At 34.8% G+C, this 12190-nt stretch overlaps 1 protein-coding gene across 1 annotated transcript in view; it reads right to left on the reverse strand.

The window, feature by feature from the left end:
- The window catches only part of eif3hb (eukaryotic translation initiation factor 3, subunit H, b), a 93209-nt gene that overhangs the window by 55482 nt on the left and 25537 nt on the right, over positions 1–12190 (reverse strand). Inside the window, exon 3 of the mRNA XM_048201779.1 lies at positions 11342–11498. Coding sequence (XP_048057736.1) covers positions 11342–11498 — 157 coding nt within the window. The remainder of the gene's footprint in view (positions 1–11341; positions 11499–12190) is intronic.

The raw sequence follows: 12190 nt of genomic DNA on the forward strand, positions 1-12190 counted from the left end.
TAGCATGCTATTTTGATTACTCACATGTTAAATGGTTTTTTGGAAAGGGATCATGATAATTCCATAGTATTTGAGGCATCTTGGGTTAACATGATATACTGTTCAAAAGTCTGGAATTGGTAAGATTTGTTAATATTTTTGAAATAAGTAATATTGTGAAATATTATTGCAATTTTAAAATGTAATTTAATCCTTTGAGCAAAGTTGAATTTTCAGCATCATTACTCCAGTCTTCAGTGTCACATGATCCTTCAGAAATCATTCTAATATGATGATTTGATACTCAAGAAATTTTTCTGATTATTGTCAGTGTTGCTTAATATTTTTGTGGAAGCTGTGATATATTCTTTTATAGAAAGTTCAAAAGAACAGCTTTTGTAACATTATAAATGCCTTTACTGTCACTTTTGATCAATTTAATGCATGCATGCTGGAAAAAAAAAAGTGTTTATTTCTGACTGACCCAAAACTTTTTTTGAGCGGTAGTGTATATAAAAGTTTAGTTTATCAGGAAGACAGGAACAAAAACTATATCCAATTAAAAGTGTGAAGACGAGGTTTAGCATGTTGTATGGTGGCGCTTAGAGACCCCACAGTTGCTAATAGGGACTGGTCACATGAGTTCCCCTCCAATAACTGACCAGTTGAGTACTGAAGTTAGGATTAGTTCACTTCAGAATTAAAATTTCCAGATAATTTACTCACCCCCATGTCATTCAAAATGTACATGTCTTTCTTTCTTCAGTTGAAAAGAAATTATGGTTTTTGAGGAAAACATTCCAGGATTTTTCTCCATATAGTGGACTTCACTGGGGTTCAACGGGTTGAAGGTCCAAACGTCAGTTTCAGTGCAGCTTCAAAGAGCTCTACATGATCCCAGACGAGGAATAAGAGTCTTATCTAGAGAAACCATCGGCCATTTTCTAAATTAAATAAAAATTATATACTTTTTAAACACAAATGCTTGTCTTGCACTGCTCTTTGATGCTCCACGCATTACATAATCATGTTGGAAAGGTCATGCGTGACATAGGCGGAAGTACCGATCCAGTGTTTACAAAGCGAACATGCAAAGACTAAGCCAAATGCCCTTTACAAAAAAAAAAAAAAAAGGTAAAACGACAATGTCGGACAATTTTGAAGTTGAAGAAAAGGAGAGTTTTTCGCCCTACCACTGTACTTCCGCCTACGTCACGCGTGACCTTTCCAACGTGATTACGCAATGCGTGGCACATCGCAGAGCAGTGCAAGATGAGCATTTGTGGTTAAAAAGTATATAATGTTTATTTTTTTTAGAAAATGGCCGATGGTTTCTCTAGATAAGACTCTTATTCCTCGTCTGGGATCATGTAGAGCTCTTTGAAGCTGCACTGAAACTGACATTTGGACCTTCAACCCGTTGAACCCCAGTGAAGTCCACTATATGAAATGAAAATAATACTCACCCTCATGTTTTTCCACACCCGTAAGACCTTTGTTAATCTTCAGAACACAAATTAAGATATTTTTGATGAAATCCGATGGCTCAGTGAGGCCTCCATAGGGAGCAATGACATTTCCTTAGTCGTTATTTTGTTTTTTTTGGCGCACCAAAAATATTCTTCTCACTTTATAATATTAATATTGGACCACTGTACTCACATGAACTGATTTAAATATGTTTTTAGTACATTAATGAATCTTGAGAGAGGAAATGTCATTGCTGGCTATGCAGGCCTCACTGAGCCATTGGATTTCATCAAAAATATCTTAATTTGTGTTCTGAAGATGAATGAGGGTCTTACGGGTGTGGAACGGCATGAGGGTGAGTAATAAATGACATTATTTTCATTTTTATTATTTTCAACTAACCCTTAAATTTCTGAAAAACCTTCAAACCTTAATTTTTGACCACGTGACTTACATGACATAAACAACCCCTAAAAACGCAACTGGGTCAGGTAAACCCAAAACTGGCCTAATTAAACAGGACTCACTTAAGACCAATTAATCAACTGGTCGATTTTGAAAATGTAGCTCTCCATATCCCTACTTGCTAAGCAGCCTCAAGAGACAAATCCAGCTTGCCAAAAAAGCAGTCCAAAAGTAGGATTTACAATTTTGGATATCAACCAAATATGCCTAATTGTTGTTAATTCTTCAAATGTGGACAAATAAAATATGAAGACTGCAATTCATGTGCTTGGCGATGAGGCTGGGCAGGTGGATGATGATGCAGGTTAAGATTTAGACTGTACTGGCATGTCATTTCCCATGTTTAACTACTACACACTGTGTGCCAGACCAACCTGATTAATACATTACAGCACATAGGCTTCATTTTCTCTTCCTTTTGAGTCACTTCTTGGCATGTCTACACACTGCATAACCTTAAACCTGCAACCTGACCATCTGAAAAGTCCTCCAAAAACTCTTTAAACCTGCAATCGCACAGGAGAAAACCAGTGTACACTGGTTTAAGATGTTGTTTTCAGCAGGGTCTGCAGTTATATAATATCAAACTCAGGAAAATGAAGAAGAGAGAAAATAAAAATCACACCCCAAGCACATTAGGATGCCGGGCACGTCGCTTGACTGACGACATCCCTGAAAGCCTTCATTTTTCTTCGTCCGCATGCTGTTAACTGTGGCACACACCTCTCCTCCCCTCCTCCGTCACAAACCTGAAATCAACTTAAAAATATATCACTCCTGCCACGGAGGTGAAGTCGTAATGCTCCGTTCATGTTCAAAATACAAACTTACAAACAGCCTAAATGGATAATCCATTCTCAGTGCACCTCTGCCTGAAACCGAGTTAATCTACAAGATCATTTCCACAATGAATACTCAATTTTTCTGCCAGGAAATATGGGCTGCGGATTACCTCTGACAGCACAGAGCTGCAATCTTTAAGTCATACACAGTTTTATTTATGCATTTATCAGATAAATCCCCCACCCAGTTGGAGTCACTGAGCTCACACACACACACACACACACAGGCATTTTTGATAGGTCCCATACTGCCACCTTCTGGTGAAAAATAATGCTTTTATATTTTTCTGCACAGCTATAAACCTGAAAAATGTTGCTTCCGCAGATAGTATACACAGATGGGAAGGTGTTATGACTACATCCAATTATTATTTTCATATAAATATTTTTCAACAAGTTGTAATACTTTAATTTAGCAAGGATGCATTGGGATCTAGTGATGCAAAATTGATCAAAAGTGAAACTAAACACTTTTATATTATTACCAAAAAACAATTTTTCACATAAATGCTGCTTTCTATTCATCAAATATCCAGGGAAAAAATGTTTTAAAAAACATTTCAACATTGAAAATAATCGGAAAGGTTTCTTGAGCAGCAAATCATCATATCAGAATGATTTCTGAAGGATCATGTGACACTAAAGACTGGAGTAATGATGCTGAAAATTCAGCTTTGATCACAGAAATAAATTACATTTTACAATATATTCACATAGAAAATTGTTATTTTAAATAGTAATAATATTTCACTATTTTTACTGTATTTTTGATTAAATAAATGCACACTTGGTGCGCACAAGAGACTTTTTCAAAAACATTTAAAAAAAAATCTTAAACCCCAAGCATTAGAATGCTAGTATATAAAATACTTATATAATAATAATAATAAAGACAATATATAAAGCAATTATACACATGCTACATCAGACACCATTTTTAAACACACACACAAAAAAAAATCTTCTAAATAAATTTTAAAAAATGCATGTTTTTGTTCCAATATGTTCTGAGTCTGGCTGGCTGTAATTGTGTTTTGTCACACAGCATCTTCACTTTCACGTATCGTGTCGTGGCTGGTTAGGACACGATGTAAAGCTCAGCTGAATTTGTTCTAGATCATTAAACATGACTTTATAGTGCCTGTCTGTGGAGGTACTTTCATACAAAAGTGCTGTCTGTGCAGTGGGACCCCAAGACTGCACATTTTTGATGCCTTCGCTTCTCAAACAAACCTGATTCTACTCATTAACCCAATAGCAGATGCTCCGTGACCTGAATCAGGCGTAGCAAATAAGGGAGACATACAAAATGTGCAGTATTGGGTGCCAAAACTTAGAAATTGGGGAATGTGAATAAGTTTCATGATTGGAGGAAATTTGTAAATGTGAATGGAAAATTGGTAGCACACTGTAAACACTACTACAGATACATTCTTGGGAGAGGAAACAGCAAAATGTCTGCACAGCAAGGCTAACGGAGAAGACAAATGCATGGCATGCCGATGCATCATGATGCATTCATGTGGGACAGGGGTTGAGGTAACAGCTGGCATTATCTCATTGACTGCCTCATCGTCAACCTGGAACATGATGAAAAGACGCATCTCGTTACAGCAAAAAACAGCATAAAACTCACAACGCAAGTTCAACACAGCAATAAATATTTAAATATGTAAGTGTAAATGTAATTAACCTGCAAAGACTCATTATACTAGCTGATAAACATTGGTGCATATGTGACTATGTAATTAAATATCATTCTCATTTAGTGGAAAACAGATGCCTTAACTAGATTTTTACAGGATTTTACTTTTACAATGTGTATCTAATTGGCCACAATTGCTTTGGAAGAATATTTTAGGGGGGAAAAAATTTTTTAAATGCAACTTCTAATCTTTTAAATATTAAAGAGGACCTATTTTGTCTCAAATTTGTTTTTGTGCTCTACTAGATTGAATGTTGATTATTTTCCTCATATTCTCCATTGTTGCAGCTCCTCTCTTCCCAGTCTGTCAGTAACGCTCTGTTTAGTTCCTGTCTCTATGAAGCCCCTCCTTCTGAAAAGCACAGATGTGCTCTGATTGGTCGGCTGGAGCAGTGTGTTGTGATTGGTGTTTGGGAAATATTAAAGAGGACATATTAAATATTAAAGAGCCTCTTACCATAACCGCCAGTTTCAACACACTATTAACTAACTCAACCAGGCCCCGCCCTTTATTCTGCATATTAATTATTTAAATGAGCAATAATTTGTCGTGTTTGTTCAACTCGAGACTACAATGGAGGCGTTTCAGGGAGTTTCTCTGGGTAAAGCCGTAGAAAAAAACTCTAAACAGGATCAATGGTAGTCAAATTTGTACGCTAGTACCAACATTTTGGTTGTCCGTTCACGTTTAAACATTTCTACAGAATCATGCCCTTGAAATCAAATCATGCTGTGTCAAAGCATGCCCACAGAAACAATACCCTGAGGTGATATCATGCACATTACCATAACATTACTGCGACTTATGTAATGCTACCACACAAATGCAAGAACGATTTGTGACTTGTGAATAAAGTTCCTGGCAGGATGACTTTAACTAGGAATAATAAATAATAAACGCCACTAATCTTATTTCATTTTTTTAAAATGAACCCAACACTACCTGACTATTTTTAGTGCCTTAACACTTTAAAATAAGCCCATACCATGGTATTTTGATTACTCACACATTAACATGGTTTTTTGGACATGGATCATAGTAATGCCATAGTATTGGAGGTATCTTAGATTAACACTACCATTCAAAAGTTTGGAATTGATTAATATTTTTGCTATAATTACACTTTTGTGCTCACCAAGGTGGCATTTATTTGATCAAAAATACAGAAAAATCAGTAATATTGTGAAATATTATTATACTTCAATATAGCCGTTTTCTATGTGAATATATTGTAAACTGCAATTTATATCACGTGATCAAAGCTGAATTTTCAGCATCATTACTCCAGTTTTCAGTGTCACATGATCCTTCAGAAATCATTCTAATATGATGATTTGCTGACCTTCATATTTTTGTGGAAACTGTGATACATTTTTTTCAGGAGTCTTTCTTCAAAAGAACAGCATTTATTTAAAATGGATATCTTTTGCAACATTAAAAATGTCTTTACTGTCACTTTTGATCAATTTAATGCGTCATTGCTGAAAAAAATGCATTTATTTTCTTAAAAAAAAAAAAAAAAAAAAAAAGGTTATATCACTGTACTTCTTGGGCATTTACAACTAGCATTTAAATTTAATGATGATTTTTTTGCAGCAATAGCATCACCAAGCAGAATGGCAAAAATAATAATGATTGTTTTCAAACAGGTTTCCCAAACAGTCACCATTATATGCAATTGGTCAAAAAACAGACTCAAAATTCACAATAATATTTATAGTTTCTGCATGCATATTAAGCTGTGATAAGAGAAAGTATTTTAACATTACATTAAAACTTTAGGGGTATTTAGATGTTGCATTGTTATAGTATGCATTGGCAAATCTAAAAACATGCTTTACAAAAAAAAAAAAAAAACATGCATTAACACAGATTTAATAAATATGCAGAGCTGAACCGAAAGTACTTTTTATGATCCATTTCAGACTCTGAAAATGGAAGGTCGCGACAAAGCTTATCTCTGCAGAGACGGCCTGTGAATGTTTGTATTGCGCTCTTTAGGTGTTCCACCCTCCTGTTCCAGTCTCTCCAAAGCAAACCTGCACTCCTCCATCAGATAAGACTCAATCCAACCACCTGAAAGACTTCGGCTCTGTTTGAGGCAGTCAAACACCAGGTAAAAATAGAGAGAAGTAATGGAAGTCACCTCAGGTCACCGGCAGGTTTCATAATGGACGAAATTGAAAACGCCCATGGAAAAAAACACTCACGAGGAGGTAAAGAAAGGCGGTAGACTCTAACTCACTTTTTGAAAGTCTAGTAATAAATAAAGCAATTGCCTCACAGGAAAAACAAGCAAAAGAGTCCCGGCTGCTCATTAAAGAGTGAATTTACACCTTTCTGCAGCCCGTACAGTTCAAGGCTCCTTGCTTTGCATATGAAGGGTGTTTAAATATCCATTAGACACCATAATTTGTCAGGCACAGCCCTACGGGCTAAAGACGGAGAGAAAAACACGCTGTGATGGGAAGGGTGGGAGAGGGTCACTCAAACACACATTGTCATATGTACACACCCTGTAGCAGAGGTGGGGAATCAATGAGCCGCAAGGAGACCACAGGCAGTGTCACAGTCACTGAGTTAATGTATAGTTGGAGATGCGATGCATTGCGCTTGAGGCTTGATACTTCTCATTTAGAATCAGTACTAACTCTACTCTTCCTTATAAATGCATCGGAAGTCATTAAAGTCAGTTGCTGATGCAAAGGTGCTCATGCTGTCACATACATTCAAATATATATTTTTATATCCAAGTCTGCACCACACTTAGAAGATGGTATGACCAAAATCTTATATTATGGCATAAATCATTTTATTTCACAGTTATTGCTCAAAATTAAACTCAATGTTTTTAACAACAACAATAAATCATAATAAAAAATAATCAATTGTTGTAATGTATTGTATTACTAATTATTATTATATATTACATCATGTAGTATTTTTTATACTAGTGATTTAAATGAATAAACTCCAAAATGTATTAATAATAATAACAAAACAAAATAATTAACAAATTATTGTTATTAGGGATTATATTATATATTATTATAAATAATCATATTTTATATTACATGTAGCACTGCATTTTTTGTTCTAATGACTAAGTGAATAATTAAACTTCAAAATGTTGTGTTATTATTATAAGTTACTAGTAGAATTTTATATATTTATATATTATATATATATATATATATATATATATATATATATATATATATATATATATATATATATAATCTATATGAATAATTATATATTATTATCTATATGAATATATATAGTAACAAAATAATTAATAAATTATTGTTATTAGTTATTATATATATATATATATATATATATATATATATAATAAATTATATATATTATTATAATATAATAACACTAATTTATTATTTTCTTTTGTTATTACTATATATATATATATATATATATATATATATATATATATATATATATATATATATAGTAAGAAAATAATTAATAAATTATTGTTATTAGTTATTATATATATATTATTATAAGTTACTAGTAGAATTATATATATATATATATATATATATATATAAAAATTATATATATTATTATAATATAATAACTAATAACAATTTATTATTCTGTTTTGTTATTACTAATATATATATATATAATATATAAATTATAATAAATTATTGTTATTAGTTATTATATTATAATAATATATATAATTTATGTTATATATATATATAAATTATATATTATTATTATTATTATTATAATACAATAACAATAACAATTTATTATTTTGTTTTGTTATTACTAATATATATATATATATATATATATATATATATATATATAACACATACTATTAATAATGATAATAATAATAATAATAATAATACACAGTCATGTAGCATTTTTATTTTTATAGTGACCAACATACTTTAATAAACACATTTTTAAATTTTATTCTTCATTGACATACCAAAAGGCAATATTATTCATAAGAGATTAATTAGAAGTTGCACAGTATTGACTATATTTTTTTGCTTTGCGTCAGATTTTTTTTTTATTTTTTTTATTTTTTTGAAATATCTGAATATCTCACGGTATGAACAGAATCTATTTCAGCCATTGCTGTATTTGCGATCATTTCACCCAGCTCTATTTTGGTGGCCCACAAAACAACACCCTTGTCAATTTTGGTTCCTTTGCTGCCTCCATTTCAGAGCCTCTACAGCCCATTACACTTTTAATAATGCAACCCTGCCTCATTCTCACTCCCATGACGCACGGCACATCTCACTGGCAACACCTGTGATCTCGCAGGCCGTAAAACCGAATAAACAACTCGCAGTCTCGCTCGTGCTGAAACCAGACCGTTCTCATTCACCCTTCTCTAGCACTCTCTGGAGAAGCCCTATAAAAGCTGAGCCCCAAACCTTTGCTCCAATACAGGTTTCTGTTGAATTACACCACAATTTACTTTGCCGTTTACTAGCAGGACTATCGACGATGACGTTTTTCTGCCTTGGTGATCACTGACAAGCTGGCAGGTAGTAAATGAAGGCTGGCAGGCCAGACACAGCGGTGTGATAAAATGCAAAAGCTTACACTTGTAGAGGAGTTTAATGTGTGACAAAACACAAGGACGAGTGATAAAAGTGAAATTTCCCTGGTGTAACTGAAATAAATGTTGCTTAATTTCGATCTTGTGTGCATAACTGCATTAAACATCAATGAATAAAACAATATATCATACTTTTATACTTGGTTAAACACCAATTTGAATAACAGCATCATCTTCTATTTGTAAATGACTGTATATGACAGACCCTTAAGCAATAATCGAAAATCTGCAGTCAGATACAAATGGCCCACATTCAAACACATTGGCTAATTGGACAATAATACAATGGCAGATTAGCAGATAAAAATACGGGGCTGCAAACACAAATGGCCGGGGATGATGGTTTACACATCTAGTTATTCATCTACCTATTTTATCTGTGTTTAGACAATGAAAGGAGGAAGAAATGTAGTGTTTCTAACCTAGAATCAGAAAGTTGTTGACAGTCTTATCAGGCACAATTGAAGGCAGAACGATCTACATTGCACTGAAATAACAGGATCACTATCTAGCAGTGAACACATTTATATCTTATTTGTGTATATTCTTTATCCGCACTTCATCAGTACTTAATGTACCACATCTCAACACCCATGTCACAAAATCATTCACTTTCTCCCCAAAGCTGCTTATAATGATTATTTCAATATTTCTTCCGGGAGCCCAAAATATATTAATTTCATTTCTGAGAAAGTCAACTGGGTGGCATCAGTTCTGATGGGTATTACTATGATACAATACACAAAGTTAAATCAACTCTGCTCAGAGTACATATGGTTCCTCTCTAAATAGTGTTAAAGTAACACCTAACCAGAGTTAAAGTTAATGAGATAATTAAGTGATGATTGTGCATTAGTGATGAACACCTGCTGTTAACAAGCAGAATCACTGAAGAAAAGACAAACACAAGAACTATGACGACTTCAGCCACAGTCTTAGATTAAATCAACTGTAGATATAATACATTATTTCTGTCAAGATCTCAGTAGATTTCTTCAGTGATTCTGCTTGTTAACAGCAGGCGTTCATCACTAATGCTCATTCATCACTTAATTAATCGCTTAATTATCTCATTAACTTTAACTCTGCTTCAGTGTGGCTTTAACACTACCATATGTACTCCGTGCAGAGTTGATTTAACTCTTGTGATTTTGCTGTGTACAGGCTTTCGCACCGGAGGAACGTTTTCATGGTTTCTATAACTATTGGCGAAAGTACCCGCTTTTTGCCATGTTCGCCAATGAAACTGGGAATGATTTTTGTGGGAATTAAATTAGCTCCTACTTCAGATTAGGGTCTAACCCAACACAATAGGGAGTATCAGTGACGTAAGTGTACGTTGGTTGGACGAACGCATACAAAACACCACCATCCGCCATTTTTAAAAAGCTGTAAACACACAGTTTACTTATACTTTCTCCACGACACAACAAAAACACAGCTCCTTCCTCAAGTTGTTAAATGCCACACGTCACGTCTGGAGGTGCAAATATAACCAGGAAAATGGCCCTAGGTGAAAATTTAGTTCTCAGGGGACCTTCCTGGTAACTAGTTCCTATAATTGACCCTACGCTGGGAGTTTGATTGACAAGCGATCTAACCAATCATAACGCTGAATCCGCCATTTTGTACGACAAAGCAGTCAGGAGTTAGAAGATTAACCTCGGTGGACTTGAACTTGAAAAAATGGTGTGTATTGACGTCTTTCCTTGTTTGAAATAACATACCTTCTGATGTTCATTCATGTTTATTTGATGCTATAAATGAACTAGTAGGCAGAGATGATCGGTTCACGAGCCAATTGAGCTGAGGCGCTACAGCACTCTGTCACGACACATTAAAGAGTCACAAAACGGTTTTATTCTTCGAATTTCTTAAAAAAATTACACAGTTTGAAAGCTGGGACTTTGTTTAATATCATAAGTAACCTGCTCTGTCTTGTCTGTCGACGTGTTGTCAGTGTCCTCTTTGCTCCGCGATGTATTTTTCACTCTGTGTGGCGTGACGGCGTCATGGCTTGTCGGACAAAGCAACAGTAACTAAGGGGGGCGGGTCTTTGCGAAGGGTCAATTACCCGGTGCGAAAGCCCCTAATGAGAACCGATATGAAGCTAAATTTGATCCGTGAGTAAAATTCTATTCTAGAACCAACAATAATGATGGCAGACATCTTACTTTAGTAATTCTAACACAAATGTAATTTAGAAAATGAATCCTGTCTGAATAGTGCCAATTAAGGCAATGAGCACAACTTTAGTCCCTTACCTTCATCAAAGTCAGCATCGTCCTCTGTGTGTTGAGGGAAAGGGAAGCAGTTGGTGATCTCCAGCCTGTCCTCCACCACCAGCCCCAGCAGCACCCCCTGCACCACCTCACTGCCCTGACCTTCCTCCTGGTAATGCTTGATGATCTTCATCACCACCTGAAACACAAAAACACATGCTTGAAGATCTGATAACATTCACACTAGTTGAGGCTTTTCATACTTGAATAGTTAACCCTGGTTTATTTTGAGCACGGGTAAACACTGCTCATAATTAATTCATTCTGGGTATTCGTATGCTGACGTTTCACAGAGTCAGTGTCAGTGACTGGACAAACGCAGTACGCAACCGTTGCACATCAGGGCTCCGGACTGCGAAGTTGTAACTTCTTCCTGAGTCTCTCCATCAGTGTCGACTCCGGTTTGAACAATGTAAGGCTGAACACCATCGTCATTTTGGCTGCGTGAGATTCTCCAGCTTTGTTGTTGTTGAGCTGTTAAAGCTCCGCCCTCTTCTGGAAAGGGGGCGGGAGCAGCAGCTCATTTGCATTTAAAGGGACACACACAAAAACGCGTGTTTTTGCTCACACCCAAATAGATGCAAATTTGACAAGCTATAATAAATGATCTGTGGGGGATTTTGAGCGGAAACTTCACAGACACATTCTGGGGACACCAGAGACTTTTATATCTTGTGAAAAGGGGCATTATAGGTCCCCTTTAATGTTATATTTAATGTGATGATTTATAAACTAAAGTTTAAAGATGTAGGAAAACCAACACTCTGTGGCAAACAAACACTTTAATTTTTTTAATTTGTTTTTTTAAAAAAAAGACATGAAATTACCACT

The sequence above is a fragment of the Megalobrama amblycephala genome, linkage group LG9 (genome assembly GCF_018812025.1).
Source record: "Megalobrama amblycephala isolate DHTTF-2021 linkage group LG9, ASM1881202v1, whole genome shotgun sequence".
Lineage (NCBI taxonomy): Eukaryota > Metazoa > Chordata > Actinopteri > Cypriniformes > Xenocyprididae > Megalobrama > Megalobrama amblycephala.